The 26144-nt window shown below is 42.3% G+C and overlaps 1 protein-coding gene across 1 annotated transcript in view; it reads right to left on the bottom strand.

Annotated features, from left to right (window-relative positions):
* The window catches only part of BBS9 (Bardet-Biedl syndrome 9), a 201979-nt gene that overhangs the window by 159631 nt on the left and 16204 nt on the right, over positions 1–26144 (bottom strand). Inside the window, exons 5-10 of the mRNA XM_051970279.1 lie at positions 23936–24038; positions 19350–19454; positions 18050–18064; positions 12447–12587; positions 9567–9662; positions 4113–4285 (exon numbers count right to left, since the gene is read on the bottom strand). Of these exons, the coding sequence (XP_051826239.1) occupies positions 4113–4285; positions 9567–9662; positions 12447–12587; positions 18050–18064; positions 19350–19454; positions 23936–24038 (633 nt within the window). The remainder of the gene's footprint in view (positions 1–4112; positions 4286–9566; positions 9663–12446; positions 12588–18049; positions 18065–19349; positions 19455–23935; positions 24039–26144) is intronic.

Below are 26144 nucleotides of genomic sequence, written 5' to 3'. Positions count from 1 at the left end.
CACCAGCCCCAAAGTCAGGAGGACCTGAGTTCAAATCTGGACACTTAACACTTCCTGGTTGTGTGACCCTGGGCAAATCACTTAACCCTAATTGCCTTAGCAAAAAAAAAAAAAAGAAAGAAAGACCTTTTTTGATCTTTTTGGTGGGAAGAAAACTTTGACTACAACTAAGAATCTTTCTCAACAGAGTAAAGTGGGCCTCAAAGCACTCTTCAAAAGCAGTCCCTCCCATTCCATGACAGACACTACCTGGATCTAGTTCAGTCATTCCCTGAGCATCAGCTCAGGGTAGAAATGTCCACAGGGCAGACATGGTCTTCCATTAAAGCTTCTGACAGTGTGGAGAAGCTATCCTATCAAAAACCCAAGAGCAAAGGCAGCTGCCGTCAACAGTCATTCAAAATAGATCTGCCACACGCAAGGACAAGGACGAAGAAGGCCTATGGAGCAGAGCAGGGGACAGCAGACAGACATTTCAAATAAGTATTTCTGATTGGCCAGAGAGATGGGCAAGCACGGGGTCTGGGGTAGAGCAGAGCCACAGGGCACCGTAGTGTACAGAGAGCCAGGCTTGGAGTTAGGAAAACTCCTCTCTCCGAGGTCAAATCTGGCCTCACCTAGTAACTGAGTGACCCTACACCAGTTACGTCACTCTGTGTGCCTCAGTTTCCTCATCTGTAAAATAAGCCAGAGAAGGAAATGGCCAACTCGTCTGGTATCTCTGCCAAGAAAACCCCACACGGAGTCAGGAAGAGTCAGACGGAACTGGGAAATGGCTGAACAACAGCAAGAGTGAATGTTTAGCCTAGAGAAGAAGTGTGTGGTGGGACAGGTGATGACCATCAACATATCCCAGATGTATCACCGGGTGGGAGGAGGATTCAGCTTGTTCTGTTTGGCCCCCAAACAACAACAGCTTATTATCAACAAAAATATTTTCCCTTCTCTTGATAAATCGGAGGATGCCCCGTGACCCAGGGGGCATTCTGGTAAAAAGAGCTTCCATGGGCAGCAGAACAAGTCGAAGGAAATCGTTTTTGAACTGAGACAATGCACCTCGAGAATTCATCGATCCAGCAACTTTATGGAAATGCAACAACTGCAAAATGCAGCCAACCAGTGGAAAAACTGAACTGGAGAGAGAGGCACTTGTTTCTTATAAAAAGCAATAAAGAAGAAAATCTTTCCATTTCAATAACTCCCAAAGATGACTAAATGGTATTAGCAGAAGTCAGAGAGAGTGTGAAGTTACCCAATAGCAAATAAAGAAATGGGTCTTGGGAAAGGGAGATATGTGTGTGGGAAAAGGACAATGGGTTTTTTTTAATATAGTTTTAATTGTATATGAGTATTTTCTTATCACTTACACATAGAACATAAAAGGAGGACATTCAGGCAAATGACATGGGTACATTGTAAATGAAAAAAATGAAAACTGTGAGCTTTCCCCAGTGAGGATGCCGGACACAGGAGGTAGCTGACCTGCTGCTAGTAAAGCTGCCTAAGTGTCTCCTCCAAAGGCACCTCGTAGGAGGCGATTAACTAGCAGTTTCTATTGTTAATAAAAAAAATTTGAATTACAGGACTGTTTGAAGGACTACAGTGATCTGACTACAATTATCATGAAACAGAACAGGCCAGGCAGCACGCCATAGTCGGTATCCGGCTGCTGTCTGACCATGGACAAGTCCCCAGATCTCTGAGCTCCCCAGACACAGGCTAGACTGCAAATTACAAGTCTGCGTGGGGAGAGAGAGTTTTTACCCTATATCAATGAAATCCTAAATTCATCTCACCGAAAACAGGCTCAAAGAGGGAAATAAATGAAAAATGTAATTTACAATAGGCCATTTTTATACGTCATGCATCATACATATCAGACACCCCAAAATTGAAAGCATTTGGCATAAAAATATACTGATCTTTGCTGAATTTCCCTTCCTCACAAAACTGCCAAAAGTCCAAAAAAATCTTTTTACATGCTCTTTAGTCTCCAAGGACCTGATGCTGTACAGAATTATGCATTTATTCTGTACAGAAATTCTTACTTTAATTCTGAACGCTTGAAGACTAAAGCGAAATGTGACTGAAACTTCCCTTTTATGGCCCACTTGAATGTTATTTTGTAGAAGTGAACATCAATATCTTTAAAAAAAACATACTAGGCTATTGGGTTCTGAGGAGATTAACTTAGTGCCATTTTTTGGCCAGATCTTAGAACCAAAGACGTGCATATTTAGTCAATCACCCAAAGAGCATTGAGTAGGAAGCCAAGCACTGCCCTCAGCACCAGATAGAAAAAGATAAAAGGGACAGTCCCTGCCCTCACGGAGCTTTATAGTGAAATGGAGGTACCATGAGAGGACGGTTATTTTATCTCAAATGGTTTAATATTAATATGTTTGTTGCTATTTGGAATTGATTCTAATTTAGGCACCCTAAATATTGCCCTGAGATGCAGAATATATTTATAAGGTATTAAACATTTGGTGAAGTTAATTATTTTTAAATATATAAGACAGGCACATAAAGTAACATGATTGATTTTTCACACGTGAAGACTTTAATATATGAAAAAGCCTATTACCAAGCAGTCACCTTGACAGCCTAGACATTCCGCGTAATAATATTGACATTCAACAAATCACTTTTGTCACTTCCATTTGGGAATTGCCCTTGAAACCAATTATAAGCCAAATAAGAAAATTCATCTCTTTCCCTTTTTAATCTCACTTTCCTCAAAATAAAATTAGCCAATCTGATTCCTATATTATTTACTAGATGTTAATCAGTTAGTCATAAACTCTTTTAAAGAACCTACTATGTATCGAAACTATACAAAAAGAGAGAAAAGCCAGCCCCGACCCTCACTGAGCTTAGAATCCAGTGGGGGAGAAAACAAACAAATGTATACAAACAAGATGGATGGATGGATGGATGGAGGAAAGACAGACAGATATGTAAATGTATCTATATCAATAGATATACAATAGAAAATAATAAATAGAGGGAAGGAACAAATACTAAGAGGACTGGGGAAAGGCTTCCTGTGGAAGAAGAGATTTTAGTCGGGACTTAAAAGGAAGCCAGGAGGCAGAGGAGAGAGAGCATTCCAGCCAGAGAGAATGTTGGGAGCTGCAAAATGGAAGGTCTTGTTCATGGCCCCACCAGAAGGTCAGGCTCACTGGATGGAAGAGCACGTGTTGGGAAGGAAGGTACTGGAGGCTTGGAAAGAGAGGAGGAGACTTGGGCATTGAATGCCAAGCAGAGGATTTTTTATATGACACGGGAAGTGGAGCTATGGCTCCAAGGAATTCCAAAGGAATCTGAAGCAGAACATTACAAGCGCCTTTTTCCAAGTATTTGCTGCTCTGCAGGTAAAGCCAAAAAGAGGAATGTCCAATCCTGGAAGCCTGTTTGGAATAGATGTCTAAGCTATCGAGGTGTACTTTGAGAAATTAATGACCACATGTAACTTCTGGTCTGTTTGTCCAAAACTATCAAGCCCATTTCCTCTAGTCTGGGGATCCTTAGCTTGAAGCCCACAAACTTTAGACAGATTTCAAGTCATTAATTTAGAGTCCTATGCTAAAAAGTCCTGGACTTGAAGTCATGGACCAATTAAGTTACTCGCTTCCATGCCCGGTCCACTTCCAACTTTGCTGAATCGATTTTCAGCCATGACTGACTTTTCATGACCCCATTTGGGGTTTTCTTGGTGGAGCTCCTGGAGCAGTTTTCCATTCCTTCCCCAATTCATTTTACAGGTAAGGAAACTGAGGCAAACAGGATTAAGTGATTTGTCCAGAGTCACAGAGTTAGGAAGTGTCCGAGGTCAGATATGATCTCATGAAGATGACTCTGGACCTAGCAATCTATCCACTGCACCACCCAGCTGCCCCTAAGCTGCAACTCATTCTTCTAGTCTCATAAATATGGCTCATTAGTCTTAGGGAAATTAGGCAGATGGAAGGTCAGCATAAATACGCCATTCCTATTGGAAAGATAATTCAAGGTACACCTCGGATAAAAATGAGGTAAGATAGAAGAATATTCACATACAAGAGAAGGAACACTATGATTATAATAATAATTTACATTATCAGACATACCTCAAAATGCTGGTCAATTAGGTCAAAATATTCTTGCAGAGGAATACACCCTGAGAAAGAACAAGTGAAATCTTTGATTCCCTGTTTTTCAAAGTGCTCCTGAAGACGAAGAGTGAGCTCCTTGGTAATAAGCCAAAGGTCTTCAAACTGTTCACTCTGGATTCGATACCGTTCTGTCAAAACAGCAGCCAAAGAAGGAGAGAGAAGTGCCCATTAGTCATCAGTTGTTCATCTAAAGTTTGGGTGATGAAACTAAATTAGCAAAAGTTTTCCAGCCTGCAGAGGTAAGAGTTTTTCAAAACAGCTCCAATTTCCATTGATTTTATGTAAAAATTTCTATGGCTTGATAACTGTTTCCTGCTTCCATTATACAACATGGCTCCCAAAGGTGGGCAGTCCCCAGATGCTACAGAGGCAGCTTCCATTTACTGAGCAACTTGTGACAGAGGCCCACCAAGTAAGAGGAGGTATAATACAGACTCTTAGAAATATTTGTAAAAATAAAACCACTGTGTGATCCTGGACAAGTCATTTAACCCCAACTGCCTCAACAAAAATAAATAAATAGAGAGAGACAGAGAGAGAGAAAAGAAAGAAAAAGAGAGAGGGGGGAAAGAGGGAGAGAGAGAGAGAGAGAGAGAGAGAGAGAGAGAGAGAGAGAGAGAGAGAAGAAAGAAAGAAGAGAGAGAGAAAGAGAGAAAGAAAGAAAGAGAGAGACAAAGAAAAGAAAAGAAAAAGAGAGAAAGAAAGAAAGAAAGAGATAAAGAAAAGAAAGAGAGAGAGAGAAAGAAAGAAGAGAGAGAAAGAGAGAGAGAAAGAAAAAGAGAGAGAGAAGAAAGAAAGAAAGAAGAAAGAAAGAAAGAAAGAAAGAGAGAGAGAAAAAGAGAGAAATAGAAAGAAAGAAAGAAAGAAAGAGAAAAGAAAGAAAGAAAGAAAGAAAGAAAGAAAGAAAGAAAGAAAGAAAGAAAGAGAGAGAGAAAGAGAGAGAAAGAAAGAAAGAAAAAGATCTCCTCTGGGGACAATCTGGATCAATATAAGCAATTGACACCAAGTGACCCTGGATAACACACACTTCCCACCAACTCAAGCACTACCTGAGTGCGGCCGCAGCGCATTCATTTAAAAGTTGGAGCTGGAGAGGAAAGACAGAGAACATCCATACTCATGTTCACCTATTAGAGAGAGGGAACACAAGGGAAAGGAAGCCGTTCTCTTTGCTCCATCACAGGCATGGAGCAGGGTCTCACAGAGTCAGAATGAACAACAACAAAGTGCTACCTAACCTTCAGCTGCTGGGAGAATCGGAACAACTGGAGCAGAGATGGAGGGCTCTGAACGCACGGGCCCAAGAGTATTTGTTGACTGAATGAACCTCCGAAGTAACCGCCAGCTCTCTTCCATCAAAACATGGTCACCACAGAAGGACATTGTGCAATCTCCCTCCTTCCCTTACGGGCACAGAGCCAATAGGGTTTACTTCAGAGACTAAGTTCGAGAACAGGGACCACCTTCCTACTAATGTGCATATGCCTTAGGGGGCCCGGCATGGCCCCTTGGACATTCTAGCACTGGGTGAATATCAGCTGAATGAATCGATTAAATTTGAGGAATGGAAGGAAATGCGTCCTCTAACTTCTGAGTGTGTTTGCATCTCTGTAAAGTGTGCATTCAATCTCTGGCTTCCCAAACCCAGAACCTACAGTACTTGTAAAAATGGAGTAAAATGTGCATTTGAAGACGGTTCCACATCATCCTGTACTTGTAAGCAAACTGTTAACAGTCGCCAAGGCCCAGAGACCCGGGTCACAAAGCCTTCTCTGCAGGTACCCCCACTCTTGTGGGAGACACAAGGGCAGATACAGTGTAAATGGAGAATAAGCTCAGGGGGAAGGCCGGGGCTGCTGGAAGCTCGAGGGAGCACCCGGTGTGAAGGCGCACGACCAGATGGGGATGCCCCTGTGTGAGGAGCAGCCGGCAAGCCACAGTCACCGTGCTGCACAGTAAGTGGAGGATGAAGGCTTGAGGAGGAGGGAAGCCATCTGACCCTGGAAGTAAGAGGGCGCCTCTGGGGATGACTGAGGGGAGAGTAGTAAGAACGTGCAATATTCCACAAAATGCTTTGTTCAAGACGAAGCTTCTCCTGATCTTCCAGTTTGATGTCCTGAGATAGCTGCCCAGATGTCCCAGGGGCAGCTTAAGCCCCAAGATCCAGAACTGACCTTGCCATCTTTAAGGAACCACCTGATCCCTCCTCCCACCTGCCTAGTTTCTATCAGTGAGATCACCCTGCCCCATTCCTCAAAAAATGACCATTCAGATCAAGATCCAACAGCCCCATTTCCCTTGGCTTCCTCATTGAATCATTCAAATTTTGGCAACCATATCCTGACAAAATCCACTTTCCATTCTCACTACCACAACCTTAATCGAAAAGCCCTCCTTGTATACGATTCATATAAAGCAATAAATATTAATGTTACATACAAGAAACCTCCATGCCTCTCAAATGTTGCTAAGCCACAACACCCCCTTCTCCTGAACCACCAAGAGCTCAGCTTGATGCTCGTGACCTTCCTCAGCGGCTTCATCTCCCTTTTCCAACCGTATTAGCCAGTGTCTCACACTCTGCTCCAAGGCCAGGCCCGGCCCGGCCAGCTCCCCAGCCTCCCCTGCCCAGTTGAGAGGCAGCCCCCCGCTGCAGCCCAGCCCACTGGCCTGTAGGAGCCATTCCTCAAGGAGGGAGCTTGGTTCTTGGATCAGCAGTATGTCCTTTCACCTTCTAGTAGGTCACCAGCCGGGCCTTCTGTAACGTGTAACTGGTCTCTCTGATCCCCTATTCAGCCGTCCAAGTGATCTTCCCAAAGCAGAAGTAGGTCCATTCAATCAGCTCCAGTGCCTTCTTATCCCCGAGACCTAATATCAACTCCTGCGTTGGGCATTCAAGGTTCTCCACAAACTGGCCCAAGTTAAGGGGCCAGCTCCCTGTCCTCCCACGGGGCTCTATCCCCCATCTGGGACAAGTCACTTAACCTGTTGGCTTCAGAGTCCTGCAATGTAAAAAGGAGGTAAAAGCAACTGCCTCTCCTGCATTGTTGTGAGAATCCCATGAGGCGGCCCACTGCCCGGGCCTGGCACCTGGCCTATGAGCACCTGTAAGTCAGCTCTGGTTTCCCTTCCTCCTTCCTGGGTAGAAATGGATAAATGCTATAATTAACCTTTTCTCTTCCATCCATAAAACTGCTTTATTTCATGATTATTTCCCAATTTTAGTATTATAATGTGTAATGATGATGATGATGGTGATCATTATCGACTAGTTTATTGTTTGCAAAGCATTTTACAAACATAATTTAAGCCTTAAAGGCCTTTTAAGGAAGGCCCATCTTGGCCATCACTCTCCCCATTTTAGGGATATGGAAATCAAATCTCTTAGACTGTGACTCCTGAACCACAGCTTCTGCCCTCCAAGATCAAAGCTCTTCTCATCCCCACAAGCTATTTCTCCAATTACAACCTCCAGCCTTTTCTACCACAAGCAGTGAAGGCCATAGCTGGGGTTTGGGAACCTAGGGCAAGAAAGGCATATCCTCCGAGGACAGGAGAAGGCCCGTGGTGAGAATCTGGCGAATAGCTAGATTTGGGCTGAATCTCGGAAGACAGAAGAAAGAGCAAAAAGAAATAAAACTGGAGTCGCAGTTGGACCCTCCGATGCCAGGCTGATGAGGTTTATTTTTTATTTTAGAAACACAGGGAGTGAGCAAGTTGGTTGAGCTGGAGAACACTAAGGCCAGACTTTGCTTCTTCGACTTAGGAACAGCACACAGAATTTGAGGAATTTGGCTAATGTAGTCTGTTGGCTGAAAGACACGATCTCCATGCTTCTCCCTCGATTTTTTCACGTTCGTGTAAGAAGCTCCAATTAAATTAGAAAGTCTATCACTTGCTGGCAATAAAAAGCTATTTGGCTCCCTGAAGGATACAATACCTCAGACAATAAACAGCACAGCGTTACCAGTTGGCGGCTTGGCCGGGTCCAGAGTAAATCAGGAAATTGAACCAAAATTGCCATGTCTCCCTCAAAGTTTGGCCACAATATCAAGTATGATTTTAGAGGCAGATGACTTTTCAAGCCCCACCAAGCTCATAAAGACCATGAATGTCTGTTGTGTAAAAAGACGCTGCTTTCCTTGAACATCTTGAGTCCCTCTGGGTTGACAAACTAAACTTTTCAGAGTTTAGAGGAAAGACTCTTCATATTAGAAAGTTTCAATAAAACTCAATTTTATTCTTAGAGGATGAAGTGAGTATGTAGACCCAAAGAGAGAGATTTTCTCATCCTTCAGCTTAATCATCTCTATTGTGTTATACGGAGAAAAAATTAACAGTTTAGTCACTCATCTAAACATTCCAAATATCCCGATGGTTAGTCCAATGGAGACCATATCCATGGAAACACCAATGTCCTACAAATCATTTTATTTTGTTTTTATCCCATAAAACAAAATAATACATGTAATCAATAAAATAATTTCCATCCACACAATGTATAAACTATTTTTCTCTTTCCTTTCTTTATTCTAAGGTAAAGCTCTTGCATAAAGCATTACCAAGGGAAATGAAGCATACAGATAGGATAGGAAACCAACTTTGCCGCCCTTTTTTAGAAAAGTTTTCAACAGAGCACTTAGCGAGCACAAGTGATCCCATCATTCCAAAGAACAAGAAAATGGAAGAAAAGAAGGAAGTGCTACGGGAAGGAAGAACCGCAAAAGGAACCGAGCCAAGGCAGCATTCACCAAACTCCTTTGGATCCCACTAAGTCTTTTCTGGAAATTTTGATGTTCCTTTGAGCCTAAATACTATTGCTCAAGTTTAATTGTCCTACCAAACGTAGCCTTGGCAGTTAAGTGAGACATGGGAGAATATGGCTTCTTGAAGGGATTAGAACACTTGAAAAGGCTGAATACTACATGTTTTCCCCACCTTTAAACTCTCCAGGAACTGGGCTCTAGAGAACTTGGAGCTGGAAGAGACACTGGAGATGAATGAATGAATGAGCATCGACTAAGCAACTAAATAAGAACCAAGTACTAGGGATACAGATACAAAGCCATGAGAATCCCTGTCCTCAAGGAGCTTCCTATTCCATTCTGTTTGCAGGAGGCAACACTGATGGAAGGTGCGGGGTGAGGTAGCCAGGGGGAGTTTTCTGCCTACCCCCTACTTCCCTTTTAAAGATGAAGAAACCCAGATCGGCTGTCTTGCCAAGGTCACCCACCAGGCCAACAGCAGACCCAGGATGTGACCCCACAGCGTCTGGTTCGACTTTTGCCTTTTTTAGGACCCCATGCTCCCTCCTCTACTCTAGCCTTTCCCACCCATTATCCAGAAAACACATCCAGACTCAGACTCTTCTTCTGTGAGACTGAGAATCGGCAATTTAGCTTTACTTACGAGAGGTCTTTGATGCAAGGAGAGTGACGCGGGAGCCAGTTATGAAGCGAAAGCCAATCACGTTCCCCTGATCGTCATCCAGCTGCTCAGCAAAGCCTGGGAGGAAAAGCAGACCGGGACAGGTATTTTACTGCTGGCTAACTCCAAGGAAAAACTGCCTCATCCTCTGCGACCTTCTCAGGAAAGCTCCACTACCTGAGCCGGTCTTCCTCTGAGTGGTTTATGAAATCCTTACTCATCCGTGGGTTGTCCATTCTAGCCATTCTAACTTCTAGGTCCTTGAGGGCAAGAATTGTGTCCATTTTTTCTCCTTATCGCTGTCCCCTAACATAGCTGTAATCCCCAATACACAGTCATAATACACAGTAAATATAAGTGCAATTGAATTTCTTCAAGAAGTCCCCTTCTAACATTTTCTGGCTAAATCACATTGACCAACGTTGTCTCCATCCTCGCAGCTGAGAACGACTATCCTGAGGAAGAGGAATCCCTGGTAGGAATCTGATCCGAACAGACCCCGGCGGTGGGGACTTAAAGTTCTGATGACATAAAAATCTCTCCATATCAGTAGGACTAAAGGAGAGATCAAGCTAAATATAATTTGTGTCAACTGAAATGTGTAGAAGTTTTAACTGGTTGGCTTTTATTGGGCATTACTGCACTGGGCCAGTGTATTTGTTCAACTCAACCAAGTTCAGTATTCATTCATGTAAACACTGGGGGGAAAAAAGACCAGTGAGTTCCAGCTTCCATAGGGACAGGCACATGATTGGGTGCAGTGTTTCTAATTCTTTGTTCGTTGATTTTAAATAAGAAAATGACCTCCTTCATAAGTGATATGCCAAAAACTCTCAGGAAAGAGGTTCCAGACAATGAAATCATTTCTTTTGTCTTTCTCTAGAAAGTGGGAAAGCCTCAACCTCCTTGATATCGCTTAACTTGTTTAACATTCTAAAGATATTTCAAGTTGACTACACCCAGATGTCCTTCAGTCATTGCTGCCCCTAATTAGGCCACCGAGGCGAGCCGGGAACTTATCGGATTGCTTCAGGTAACCCCAAAGAGAGCCCCAAGATCTCGCCGCTCGACAATGGCAAGGACCTCAGGCCCTGGGTTGCCTGTTCCAATGAGAGATTTAACAAGCTGGCACACTAGATTTTTTCAGTCACAATGTGTAAGCAGTCAGAGTCCCATAAATACTGAGACTTCAGGGGTCTTGACTGACACAGCTCAGGAAGGGCACGTGCACCAAGCCCCATTGGGCTTGGTTGCACATCCCCCCAAGTCAGGGGAACATGGGGGAGATCTACCCACAGTGCATCCCACCCCCACCACTCACCCACCGAGGACCGGCTGTTAAGCATCCAGAAGACCTCAGTCTGACCTAGAATATTTCATAATCCTATCTCTCAGAAAACAATGATTCATTAACGCTTTCTTTAACATACCAGGTCTGCTCAACTTGAAAGATGGAGCCTCTTTTATAACATTACCTCCCTCTTCTCATTTTGAGACAATCAGTCCCTGGATCTCATCACTTTAAATATACTTATCAAGCCCCCCGAGACAACACAGTTGGCCAGAGCGAATCACCTGAGCATCTAACAAATTCTAACATCTTATTCAACTCAATTTCCAACTCTACTTCCCCAGAAAGACAATGACTGACTGCATGAGGGACTCCTTGTTAATGATAAATAATGAATACAGACACAGTCATCACACTGACTTTCAAATTAATTACACAGATTGACCTGAGGCGAGGAGTCCCAATTTGGCACAAGTTATCCAAAAAGAAAGTAAACAAAGCTTCCAAAAGCAATTCATGCAAACACAAGCACCTCCTCTCTCCCCTAAAATAATACAATTAAGAAACCAAATACCAGAAATAAAGTATATTTGTAAGCTAATGCATTAATGAATTTAAAAAAAAAAAGAGCTATGAAAACACCTTGCAAAACAATCAAAAATAAAATTTCAGTACTCTTAAGTAATTACATAAATCTCAACTTACCACAATATTTCTAAAATCTTGTCAGGAAGGATATTTTGTATTTTGAATCCTATCACAAATGCCAAGGTGAGGCTGCATTGCTGAGGCAGCAATGCTGTATTTATTAAGGAAGCATATGAAGGCTGAGGAAATCAGCACTTTTTTTTTTTTAATTCCACACTATTCCCCCAAAAAGTAAATACGTGGGGTGCCCCAGAACTAGCTAAGCTGAGTTCCTAGGAAAAAAGACCTGGCACCTCGTGGGTTCTGTCACACACTTTCCTGTACTCACACACCCACGCCGAGAGTCCCAGAGTTGTCCCAGTTCCTCGGGGAGGGAAGGGTGGAGGGGAAGCGCCGGCAGACAACGGGAGCCAAAGAATGAACATGTTCTTTTTCCAAATGCTGCAAGGATCAGCCCGCCCAAGAGAAACTATTTATAGGATTACTCACCTGGGGCAGAAGGGTATACTTAGAAAAGGGGGTTATTTTATGTACCTACAATAAAGATGTATAATAAATATTTACATTCCAGGCAAAGAAATCCTGCCATCTCTAAAGACACATTTGATGCTTTCATTTTTGAATGACGAAGCAAAATAATGATTAAAATATTTTGAATCAAACTTAAAAGCTACATGTTATTACTTTGTTGATATAAGCTACACCTTTGACCAGGCAAAATGGAGCGGGGCGAGGGGAATCCTTGAAACATTCTTCTTTGCTGACTTGCTGATTATCTTATAATTACCCCCTCATTACTCACCGACAAGGGGAGTCCATTTTAAATGCCTAACATTTCTCATGTTACTGACGCACGCGCGTATGTACACACACACACACACACACACACACACACACACACACACAACCTTTCAAAGGCCTACCTGGGAAGAGGCTGGAGAGGCTGATAGGAGGCTTGTTCGTATCAATCGTGAGTTTGTGAATCGCTATTTTGAAAGGTGGACTGGGCAAGCAAATCAATTTCAGGGGCAGTCTGAATTTACACTGGACAACTCGAGGGATACCTGAAATATCAGAAGGAAAAACAACCATGTGGCAATTCCTGACTTTAAAAGCAACAGCTCTCCTTGAATTCTGAAATAGGGGATCTTTTTTCTCCTGTTCATTTTGTCGACTTAATGCCAAAATAGATATCTGAAAATTTGCAGCCTACCAATGTCTTAGCACCCATTCAGTCCTAAGGTCAGCAGACTCCAGAGAAAATAACCACTGATTCCATGTCGTTGGTGTACGATGGCTGTCATCGACAACCATGTCAATTCAATCAAGGCCTTCCATCAATGGACAGACAAGTTTCCAAAAAGCCCTCCGTACACAAATCCATAAGCACAATAAATTAGAACCAAAGGGCTAAGGACACAGAGTTGCCCCCTATTTTCTACCCCCACAAAAGATTGAATGAATATTTACCATACCTGAAACTTCTATTCAGAAATTTTTAAAATTTATCTTCCAACCGTTAAGAAAATTCCTAAAATTATTTCCTAATTTTCTTACTGATGAATAATGAATAGATAAAATAAATAATAGATAAATTAAAATGGCTTAGAAATATCCCAGAATATATAGAACACAAACTGGAAACCAAGATTGAGTTGGGTCCCCTATATTCACTTTATGACTATTCACTTCTTCAAAATGGAGAAGGCAGCTTTGCTACAGGATAGAAGTTTTTCTAAGTCACATTTATTCAATTCAATGAGCATTTATTAGGCACTTACTAATGAATAAGTTACAAAATAATCTACTTCATAGTAGATCTGATCCTCTATTTATCTGAAACACATGTTTATTCTTATTCCTGTGGGTATTTGAGTAAAGGTTGTTAAAGATGTATTCAAACACAGACAAAAGTTAGTGTTATTCAGACCAAAAACTAGAAAAAATTAAAATATCAACAAGAACCCAATGAGCTAGGGATGTTTGTGCTGAGTTGGTTTTCAGTTGTGTCTGACTCTTCATGACATTGGAGTGGTTTGTCATTTCCTTCTCCAGTTCATTTTGCAGAGGAGGAAACTGAGGCAGACAGGATGAAGGGACTTACCCAGGACTGCACAGCTAATGAGTGTCTGAGACTAGAGACCTCAGAAAGAGGAGTCTGTCTGACTCTGAGCCCAGCACTGTGTCACTGGCACCTTGCGATAAGACTGGTCAATCTAACATGTCTTGATGCTTGGTTCAGAAATGGGAGATGACAAAAACAAGGAGCTGGGCTTTGTGCTCCTCTCAATGGACAGGAACCTAAATCCCTAGAGTCCAAATCTTTAGAGAAAGATGTAGGTCTAGAAAGGAACTTCTCTGATATGGAAACACGGTTAGATCACCACCTCTATAAAGTCTTTATGGGACGAGTCTAGAGTATGGACCCAAGGGGACACTGCTGTCCAAAGATCAGCTTTGCAGGTTCAGAGAGGCTTATTTCAAGGCTGATGGCAGTTGGGGGAAAGAAGGGACAAAGCAGAGAGGATATAACATTCTACCTAAGGGAACTCTCTAACAAACTAGTAAATGATAAAAGAGTTATGGTCTAAGCGCTGGTATCTGCATTGATAAAATCATGTTTGTTGGTACATGTAAGTACAGAAATATACAGATATGGATTTTAAGGGACCTGAAAACCAAAACATTGAAAATAACAACTCAAGAGCAGCTAGGTGGTGCAGTGGAAAGAGCATCAGCCCTGAAGTCAGAGGACCCGAGTTCAAATCTAGCCTCAGACACTTAACACTCCCTAGCTGTGTGACCCTGAGCAAGTTACTTAACCCCAATTGCCTCAGCAAAAAAGAAAAGAAAATTACAACTCAAGTCAAATAGCAGTTTGAGTTAATTAATGATACTATGGCATAGTTACATCAGTATGGATCACGTAATATATAGCTCAGGTAATAAACAATGCCAGAAAAACTCTGGTTGCCAAGCGGTGGCAATACCAGCTGTGTGAATCTGGGCAAGTCACTTCCTTTGCTCAGTGCTTTGTTCTTCCTCTCTAAAAATGAAGAAGCTGGCCTCTGAGGTCTCTTTCAGCTCTAAAACTAGGATCTGAGGACCCAATGATCTCATTAGGTAACTGATTAATAAATCATCAATAACTTATTAAAATCTCTATTCTAAGGTCTAGGAGTAGCACACAAGAGAAACAGTCCCAGTTTTCAAAGAGTAAATTTCATCAGATCAAAGGTTTTCAATTATTCAGGAAGTACAGGATTCTCCCAAAATTTCTTCCTACTCGCAGATCACCAAATTCTGTGAAAAGCAGCTTTAAAATATTACCCCTTTAAATTATAAAGCTAAAAGTTAATTAACTATTTATGTGAATCAGTCACTCAATTTTGTTTGCACAAAAATCAGTCATTTTTAGCTATAGCTCATGTGGAAATTCCAGATTCTGGAGAACATTTCAGAAAGCATCACGGTCCAAAGAAGTGGGATGTTCCCAGAAGGAAGGCGCTGGTTCACTTTATCTTTGTAGCCAAAGTAGAGGGCAAAGGATTTAATTAATACTAGAGTATTGCTGAATGATTGACTAGAGCACCTTACCTAAACATTTCAAATGCCAGCTTTGGGAACAGTCTCCAGAGGCTTCTACACTTCACAAAAATCCATTTCTTGAAAAAACTGAAATATTAACATTGCAGCTTGCTGCCAACATTCTGAGCCTTTTCTATTTTCTGTTAGAACCTAGAACCTGGAAACTCTGGTTCTACTCAACAGAAAGGCCCAAACATAAAGAAAACCTACTGGAATAGAGTCTTTTGAAAACAGCTGTGATGGTGGCTTTCAACTTAGTGGAAATGGCCAGGATGGCACTTATTTTTCCTGAAAAAATGTGTTTCTTTTCTTTATTCCATACATGACTTTAATAAAAAAAAGATTTTTTTTTAAACTGGTATGGCCAAGTTTCTTAAAGCAGCCTAGAGGAAAAAATGGAGACAATATAGAAACTTCTCCCATAGCACTGAATCTCTCCCCAACATTGTCACAAAACTGGGCATCCCCACAGTTTCCTTCCAAGTATGAATGAATAAGTATAGCGTGTGATCATCAATAACTTATTTAACACTTAGTGAGAAAATTAACATAAAACTTATCTTCAGAAAGAACGTTTTTCCCCCCTGAAGCAAAATATTAATTACATCTATCATACCCTAAGCAATATAAGGGAAACTGTCAAACAGAGAACAGATCCAAAAACTGCTGGGAAAAAAACCATAACTCCTGATGAGAACATGGAGAAGGGTGAGAAAGAGAAAAGACAAACATACACATATCTATCTATCTATACATACATGATATATAACATATATAGTATATATACATTTTTCATATATATTATAATATACATAGTATATTTTTCATATATTTATAACATATATAGTATATACCTTTTCATATATGTCATATATAACATATATAGTACATCTACATTTTTCATATCTGTTTTTTTCTTCAGAAAGAATTTTTTCCCTGAAGCAGAATATTAATTACATCTGTCATATCCTTAAGCTCAATATCACTGTCAACCAGATCCAAAAACTGCTGGGGAAAAAACCATAACTCCCAATGAGAACATGGAGAAGGGGTGAGAAAGAGAAAAGACAAACACACACATATTTATATAACATATAGTATATATACATTTTTCATATATATATGTGTGTGTTTGCATATGTGTGTGTGTGTGTGTGTGTGTGTGTGTGTGTGTGTATGTATGTATATGGGATTTGGAACCCGCATTTGAAAAATTTAGACGTGCTATAAGATATTATAATCAAGCATTTACTAATATAGTAATATTTAATTTTAATACATGAAATTATATTTATATATTGTTCACCAATTCTATGCATTTATATGTATTCATTTACATATATCTTACATATCTCTGTATGAAGGTACACATGTACGTGTGTAATAAAGCCATATATTTTAACTGAGAAAGATATATGTATCTCTCAGTTGTTCAGATACATGTGTCCTATCTCCATACGTGTGTATGTGTGTATAAATGTCTACAATGTGTCTTCTGACATACATTACAATACTCTATATGTGCCTCCTGTATTCTATGCAAGGATCTGAACATGTGTACACGCATTCATGGAAGGGCCAGGAAAAGGAACTGTGAATCGAGACCAAAAGCCGCCCAAGTGGCGATGGCCCCGTCTGGAAGCCAGAACTTCCATCCCCTCTGCATTTTCTCACGGGGCGCTGCCCGTCATCCATGGTCATGTTTTACATTGTCCATGTCATGTAACTTTAATGCCCCCAAAATGGCAAATAACTCTTATGGGACAACCTAAAGCCTCAGTTACATTCTCTTCTTCCCCCTGTCAAAACAGGATTACTTGGCTCTATCACAAGCGAAACAGATCAGGCCTCCAAAAGGACCAGTCTTTGAAATATAAAACCCTGTGTTTCTGTGGTACATGAATAAGCTACATCTTCTTGCTTCTTGCTCATCTAGGTTGGCTTGAGCACTTAAAACTTTCCTCCCCAAAATTGAAGTATGTTTTTAAAGTAGCTAGTGGGACAAGGACAGAAGGAGACAGTCATCTTTACCTCTGCCTTTGGGAGTTAAAGCATCTAAACAACACTGTTCTTCACATAAATATAGGCTAGTTTTGTATCTAATCCCATGAGAGCCAAGAAAGACAAGCTGCCTCAGTGTACAATTCCACTGCTAACACACCAAAGGGCACTTCCTGGGAGCTATGAGTTTCTCATTGGTGACTGCTTAGCATTTTAATTCCACTACTAGCAGGGCTGAATCTACACAGTGAGTAAAAACACATCCTTCGGAAATATTCTGAATTGATTAAAAAAAAAAACTTTAAAAGGAAAACCACGTAAGCAATGTTCAGCACCAATTTTGTGACAATGAGGTTCTGTTTTTAAATGCTATCTGGCGCCAAGAAATAGGTTTTAAAATATGAATTTTACAAGTCAGTGAGTCTAAATTTCAGAAGGAGCTCGGCACTCTAGAGGTGCTGGGTTCGGACGCCATCGGGAGGGAGCTTCTGCAGCCAATTCAAAGGATGGCAGGGGAGCGATGAGGCCCAGAGAGAACAGAGAAGTAAGCCTGTGTCTCTGGAAGGCAAGATGAAAGCGGCGATGTGTACAGGAAATACCTGAGGATTCCATTTCCAGTGACTGTTTTTCTAAATACAGAAAAGTCAACAATGATCCAGGCAAACAATTGACATGGTAAAATTTTTACAATTTTCAAAATTTTTGTTTTACTTTTTTCAGAAAGAAGTAATTGGGTTATTTCTCTTTTTTTCTGATGACTTTCTTCTCAAATTTCTGCCCCCCATTCTTTCCCACAGTTTATATAATCCGGTTCCCAGAAGAATCTAAGCAAAAGCATCACCCTCAAGAAGCATGAATCCTTACACATGTATCGACAGCACAATATTATGTCTGTTGCCCAATCAAGTGTCAGTTTTTAAAGTTTTCTTTCACTTACCATCCGGATTGAGGTCTATAATCAGAGGCAGAGGACAGGGGAAAGTGGGTGAGGAAAAAAGGAAACACAAGACAATAAATTAAATTATCTTGTGTAAAAGTACAAAGCAAAGCTAATATTTATCAGTTTGGAGAAACACGTTAAAGCCAGACTTTTTCACAGACACTACATTTACAAGGCTCTAAATTAAACGGACTTGGTTCTCAAATACTAATGCAGAAAAAAATCGATAAATAACCCAGGTCTCTCCCATCAGTAATTAGTTTCAGCCCTCCCCCTCCTCCCCATTTTACGTAGTTACGAATAATCCCAAGTAACAGAGTTCGGCTCTCTCTCCTTTGCTGTTTCTCTTTATGAAAGTATTCATTATAAGTGGGAAAGTTAGTGTAGTGGCAAGATGGAGAATATCTGCTCGATTACACGAGCCAATAACTCATCCCGAAGTAACAGAATTGACTACATCTGTGAAATCTCATTAAATCCTCCTCTGCTAATGTGAAGTTGGTGAAAGTTTATTCTGGAAGGGTCTGCAGTTTACAGAAACACAATCAAATTATGAACCAAGCTGGAAGACTGGGGCGTGGTGAGATATGAAGGACAGTAATCGATTCCCAGTCCCAGGGCGCCCACAGGCCCGGTGCCAGAGTCCTGGGGCTCCAGAAACAGCCACAGGGTGCCTGACAAGGATCCGCTAAGAGGAGGGCAAGGTTCAATCCAGTGCAGGCCCCAGCAGCCCGCCATGGGCACATGTCATCGAACGCCCCCTCGTGGCTGCTTATCACCATTACAGTTATTTGAAATTCAGATCACTGAAAAAGAGGAAATGGACTTTTCTCTAAATGTAAACATTACCTATGGCACACATGTTCACAGATGCATGACTGCCTTCACTCGTGTAGAGGGCTGTGTGTTGGGGGGGGAGGGGGCGTGAGCACACATCTATGATAGGGGGGCCTAGAATTGGGGGGAAGCAGCGCCGGGGGTTGAATCCCAGCTTCAATGCTAGCTCAGAGACAGGCAGAACACGTCTTGTCGCTGCAAAGTTTCCTCAGCATTAAATGGGATATCACATCCCTGAGCTACTGTAAAAGTCAAATAAGACTGAGGAGAAAGAAAGAGAAATGTCACCATTTTTCTTTCTCATCCCATGACATCGGGCAGTCTAGTGCATTTACATGTGCAGAGAGAACAGCCGTCAAGCGGTTCCCTGACGTGTTCCTGCACAACATTTTCATCCCTCCTAGGATTCACTCAAAAGCTAAATCCGACTTTGGAGTCTCTCTGGGAAGTCCCGGCTTACCTGTGGTCATGCTGTAGGAGGCCACGGCAGTGCCGTCCAGCTCGGAGGGCAGGTAATTTCCTTTCAGAAACACAGACAAGCTGAAGGTTTTCAGAATATCTGGCTCTATAGCAATGGGGGGGAGGGGGGAGAAAGAAAAAAAAGGAAAAGGAATGAGGTCTTTGGATAGAAGCAACACATTTTCCAATATTTAAAGCGAAGACGATTCTAATGGCCTTTTTTCTCCCCTCTAAGTGCCCTTCCAAAACGTGGAAAAGATAGGAAATTACAATACACTACTGTGGTCTGAAAGGTGCAATGGAGTCAAAAAATATGTCTGACCCAACGTAACCCAAAACCCAGTTAAGAATCTAACAGACACATGGGAAGGTCAAATGGCCATGGACATGGAGAGGTGACAGAAAAGATGACATAAGTTCCCCGTCAAGAGAAGAAATCATTGATTTGACCTTTGGGAAAGCCCAAAGAACATCCAAAATGAAAAGTTTAGCTCCTGTCCCAGAACCCTGGGAATCAAGGTTATTCATCATGCTTCACTACAATAGGGGACTCTGGTAAAGTAGAACTGCTTCATTCAGGTAAAATACCCAAGCGGTCTCTGTAAGGCAACGTCCCTCTAGCAAAATCCAGGGACTAGTTCTGGAATTATTCCCGTCTTACTCCGTAGGGCACAAAGGTATTCCCATTCACATTACAGTTAATGCTCAAAAAGTCCATCATCTCCTGCTGCCATTTCCCTGGCTTCATTTGTTATGACCAAAATTCCACCTTAAAGCTCTTTTGTGATTTTTGTATACTCTAACTGGGCCCTGAATTAAAAAGCAAAGTGTTATAGAGTCATCTCAGTGGACAAGTCTCTTAAACTGGGTGTGGCAACTCAGATTTAGTGGCTTCCGGATCCCTCCACCAAGTCAATTAACATGTACCAAAGGGAGCAGGTGTATTTAGGTTCCCCATAAAGGGCACAGCCCATTCACATCCACTCTACTCTTATAAACCATAACCCTACTCTAGGGGAGACAGGGTAGCACAATGGACAGCGGTCTGACAGGCTTAAGAGTTTTCTGACATTTGGGGCAAGAAACATGTACACACAGATAGAAACAAAATAAGTATTGACAAAAGTTAGTCAAGGAAATTGCTGGAAGCCACCAAAACAGCTGTGAGAACAGGATGGTGAGAGGGAGATTGAGATGTATATCGAAGGTGGTGTCTGCAATGAGCTCTATGGGAAATGGACGCAAGGAAAGGGGGCATTTCTGGCCAGTGCAAAGGCACCAAGAAATAAGTTTAGCAAGACCAAAGAACGTGTAAGTGGACTAGCAAGGTGGAACAGTCAATCAAAGCCAGCATGTGAAGAAAAACGGCAGAGTGTGTGTTTGATCTTAGAAGTATCAGGGACCCATGGGAGCTTAGGGAGCAAGGCAGTGGGGGGCTCAGACTAACGTTTCAGGGCTTTCGTTTTGGATCTACCGATTGGGAGAACTAAACAAATCATGACACTTCAATATAGTGAAATAAAATCAGGCTGGAAGAAACAATGAATATGAAAAAAAATAATAAAAGTAGCATAAGAAGACTTACATGAAATGATAAAAGAGCAAATAAGAATGAAGAAAATAAAATGCACATTGATTACAACAATATAAAAGGAAAGAACAAAAACAATCAAAACTGTATTGATCAGTCAAACCTCAAAGAGTAACAAAATATGTATAAGATTTGCAAAGGAACAGAGCATGTACCTCTACCTCTCCTTATCTACAGACACAAACATAGATGGGTTGGTTCAGGACAGTGCCCATTCTGAGGGACTTTGCTGATGGGTTGGTTATTTTTGTTCAACTGTTATTGTTTTTTCTTAATTCTTTTTATAAAGAACAGGCAAATCACTGGGGAAAGGAGAAGAATGTTTCGAGAAATAAAAGTGATCGGAAATCAGGAGACATCAATGGTAATGATAATGATAATAATAATAAAGGAATATTTCATTTGACAGAATGGAGAAAGATATAGCTTGAGGCATGGAGACCAAATTAGGTGTCACTGCAATAGCTCAGAAGCAAGGAGGGCCCAAACTAGGAGAGTGGAAATGTGAGTAGAGAGATGGAGAGAAAAGTGTGAGCGAGGTGTGCTCTGGAGTCAAGAAAAATAACGGTTGGAAAAAAGAAAAGACGACCCATCCAATTTGGCCATGATGGATGCCCGTGTGGAAAGTGCAGGTTTGCTGCCTGCTGAGGTGGGAGCCCGGACTCACGAGCTTGGAGTGACAGGGCTCCCAGAGTCCTGACATCAGTGCTGCTCAGACCCCTTCAGAACCTTCGTTTTCATTCAGAGTATAAGTTACTGAAGGGCAGGGATGGCTTCCTAGTTTGCACTGGTGTCCAATGCCTCTCATACAGCCAGCACTTCATAAATGATCAAGAACTGATTACTAATCTCAAGAAGGTACAGAGGCTGGTAACGGCCATGGGGAAGAACCTCGAGTTTCTGCCCACAAAGATGGAAACAATTACGGTAAAGAAAGTAGAAAACCCATGAGAGCACCTTTCAAACATTTCAAGGACTGATTCCGCTGCTTCCTTCTGACCTCTGAGGGAGAAGCCTGGGGGAGAAACTGTGGAGACTTTAAGAAAAACTGCAACGACTGGAACTGCTCCAGCCCAGCAAGGGAAGCTCCCCAGGAGGCCAACTCAGTGGGGAGATTTTCTTCAGCTCCGAACTCTGGAGAAGGGACCCGGGAGCTGTGATTCTGGCAGGGACCTCCAAGGACTGCCACTCTGGAATCCCATTTAACATCAAAGTATCAGGGAAGGCAAGTAAGTAAGCACATTTCTGGGCCAAGTCCCACAAGACCCACCAAGACCTACCAAGACCTGAAAAGCCAAGAGCACCCTGCAAAGTGCCTGGAGTGTAACTGCTCTTGTTTTGAAGGATGTTGAGGTTAAATGGCTGACCTGGGGCAGCAGACCTGGACCAGGCACTGCTCCACATAAGCTAAAAGGAACTCCTGGGTCCTTCTCCACTGAACATCCCAGGGATCTTCCAGTAGCCAAAGAGCATCATGTCAGGGCCAGGATTCTGGATGAAGGCAGAAGTGACAGGTGTGTGCCCCTAAACGGGTGGGGGAAGACAGACTGGCATCTTACAATGTAGAGGGCTGGAACTATGCACTGAGATCGGGACTGCCGGGACTTTGAGTGCTTGAGGCTAACTTCTGATTGGATGATACTCTATGGGCATATGCTTGGAAAATGGTCCTTTCCACTATCTGTTCTGGCTCAATGATTGGTGTATAGAGGATTGTATGGGGGACTAGGGGGTGGAATAAAGCTATCCAAGGACACACACTCTCAGTGATAGACAAGGGAAAGTGGTCGAGGAGATTCTGCTTCCATCCTGTTCAATCCTGAGTCTGGGACCAAGAATAAAGATTGAGGACTTTTTCTTATCCTGACTCCGGCTGATTCTGGGGTATCCTGGGTGCAAGCGCAGTCATTACATTCCAAGATCTTGAGGGATTAAACGATGAACTGAGTCCGGTGAGACAGAACCCAAGAGACATAAAACCCTACTTTGGGATTTTTAAATCAACTGGACAAGCAAGAAGCACTAGAGGACCGGCTGAGTTGTGAGCACCATCAAGACCAAGGAGCACGACGAGGTAGCAAAGATATATGGGATATATGGCAAACTCTCTTGGGCCTCATTAATAAAAGTACAATGTTCAGAATAAAGGAGGAATGGTCTCTGTGTTCTCCATGGTAGAGCACGTCATCCAGTTCTGGGAAACCTGAAGGACACTGGCAAACTGAAGCGAGGAGCCCAAGGAGGACGACCTGGGGATGGGGGTAGGATAGGGAACTGAGTCTCATGGGACTCGTCTAAAAGCACTGGGGATGATTAACTTGAAGACAAGAAGATTTGATATAAAGAGAAAGGGAAGAAGTATTTACTAATGCCTCTTATTTACTGGCATTGTGCTTTTCCAGTGATTATCTCATTTGATTCTCATGACAGCCATGGAAGGCTGGTGCTGTTGCTATCCTCAATTACAGGCGAGAAAACTGAGCCAGACAGAAGTAAAGTGAATTGCCCAGAACCACATTTGAGGCTGGGTCTTCCTGATTCCAGGCCCAGCCTTCTATCCAGTCTGCCACGTGAGGGCCAGGATGGACTGGAACATAAGAGCTGTCTGCCCATGTGTGAAGGGCATTGTATGCAAAAAGGATCAATTTGTCTAGATTAGCTTTGGGACAGAAGGAAAATCAGTGGATACAAAAGTGCCAGCGAGGAATATTGAAGTTTGATGAGAGCAAATGCCTCCTAGCAATCTGATCCAAGGACTGGCTACTTTGGGAAACATTCCCACGCACTGGCAATGTTCACGGGAGCCCAGATGACCATTGGTCAGACATGATACCGAGGATTCCTGCTCAGCTCAATGCTGGCCCACGGCCTACCGTGCTCTGAGCTCTGACCACTGCATTCAGGGCTCCAGAGGTAGCAAAGCACAAAACCTGGGGCCTGACATCAAGAAGCTCACAAGCTTCCCGGAAAAATGAAAAACATATGTGGGAACTTACCTAAGGAATCAAAGATGAAGTGATCACAGGTGGATGCTAATGGTGGCTCGATATAAACAGACAACTTGGTTTTCTGCAAAGGTACCCGGCTCTGTATCATGACCTAAAAGCAAGTAGAAGACAAAGTATTTATCAAAAATGGTGTTGTTTCTGGACTAGTTCAGACAAAAACTTTAATGATCCAAGAGTCCCAGGGTGGCCATGGTGCATCTCTCTCTACAACCACAAACCACAACTTTCCAAATCATAGGTGACGGTCTTTGCAAGTATATGGGTCCACTTGGTAGTGGACCTTCTAGTAATAATTCTCTCGGATTTTCTTCCCACAGGGCTTGGACTTAAAACCAGAGCAGACCACTTCCACCCCATCTCTAAACCAGGATCACTATCACTAGGATTAGTTGGCAAGAAGCATGGCCCACTGCCAATAGGCTAGAAAAACCTCAACCAGCGGGGAACAATCACCAGGGACATTTTTGACATTATGAAGACTTCAAGCATTGATGACACAAAAATATCACCAAGTAGGCTATTTGCTGCTCCTATTGGCTGGTGAGCACTTCTATGTATTACTCAGGAACACTGAAGTCCTCATCGTTTTCATCTCAAGAAGAAATACTCTTCCTGATTTCCCCATTTCTATGAATGGTATCACCATTAAGTCAGTTCATTTATCCTTCATCATCTGTCTCGCCATTCTACCTTCACGATGTCTTCCCAGCTCTCCCTTCTCTTTCAGCCCCACCACTACAACCTAATTCCCTGACATTCAAAAAAACTAGTCTAGAATTATACTTATTTCAGGGGTTGTCTCACTCCAGTCAATGAGAAGCTCCCTGAGGACAAGATCATAGCTTCCTCATCTAAACAGCTCTCCAGATGGGGCCCTGAACACATTTCTTCAAATCTGGATAGATCTGATGTGAGATCTCATCGATGTGCAAGTCCCTCCACTGTTGGAGATTGAGGCCCTTCCCTAATTCCCTCAGAGTAGCCCACCAACATACTGCAGGCCCTTTTCTTATCTCGTGACCTTGTACCAGCGGAGTACCCAGGTTGGTCACTCAGGATCTGGCTGTCCCTATTTCTCCTGGCCACTTACTTCTCTGATGGCCTCCTTCCATCATTTCTAATAGGATCCTTTCGCAATGAATTTCAGGGCACTCAAACCCATCATACTCCTCTCCACCGGATTCATTTCCATTTCCAAGATGATGTCTTTTCTCTCTTTGCCTTTTCCACTGATCACGCTAACCAGAACTCAAAGTCAAAAGTCAAAGAGCCAAACCCTGGCTCCTCCACAAAAGGTGGAATCATTCCTCTCTTGACTCTACTTCTCTTTGCCCAATTCTATCATGAAATTCCGGGCCCCTCAGGGACACAGAACACCAGTCAATAAGACTTATCTTCCTGAGTTCAAATCTGGCCTTGGGAACTTGGCAGCTGGATGACTCTGGGCAAATCAGCTAACTCTGTCTCAATTCTTTCATCTTTAAAATGAGCTGGAGGAGGAAACGACAAACCACACCAGGATCTCTGCCAAGAAAACCCCAAATTAGGCTAATACAAGTTGGATGTGAAATGACCAAACAATAAGAAGAATCACAGAACTCAAATCACAGAGACTTCTTCAGAGGGGGAGGTTTTCCTTTTCTTCCCAGAAGCCCAGCAGTCTATGGAATGATGAATAAAGGGATAATTCGGGGCGATGTGCAACAGAGGTGTCAAACACACAGGCCACATGGTCTATGCCATGCTCCCACATGAAGCTAATCAGATGAAATATAGCTGGGAAACATTTAATAAAATAATTAAAAATATAAAAAAATATAGATAATACAACATTTTAAAATTAAATCAATATGAGAATCCTCGTGGACGGATTAGTGTCATCCATTTCTGTTTGCATTGTCCGACATGCCCATTTCTACCTCACCAAGGTATTCCAATAAATTCTGGAAATATCCCATATTTATTTTGAGAGATAAATTTGCTTCCATAAACCTCAGCAGCTCTGCTAAGTAGTCACATTATATCTGCACTAACCATTATAGCAAAACCAACACCAAACACTCATGGAAACCGGCAGGACGACCAGTGGAAGTGATTACCGTACCCCAAGTTCCCAGAGCCTGGGCTTCTTCAAGGCATCCTAATTATTCCAGACAACATTTCAACCCAGACGTCAAACCTTGGTGGGCCGCGGGCA

The sequence above is a fragment of the Antechinus flavipes genome, chromosome 1 (genome assembly GCF_016432865.1).
Source record: "Antechinus flavipes isolate AdamAnt ecotype Samford, QLD, Australia chromosome 1, AdamAnt_v2, whole genome shotgun sequence".
NCBI lineage: Eukaryota > Metazoa > Chordata > Mammalia > Dasyuromorphia > Dasyuridae > Antechinus > Antechinus flavipes.
Note: the sequence above shows the minus strand (reverse complement) of the source record. Positions and strands in the feature narration are given on the sequence as shown.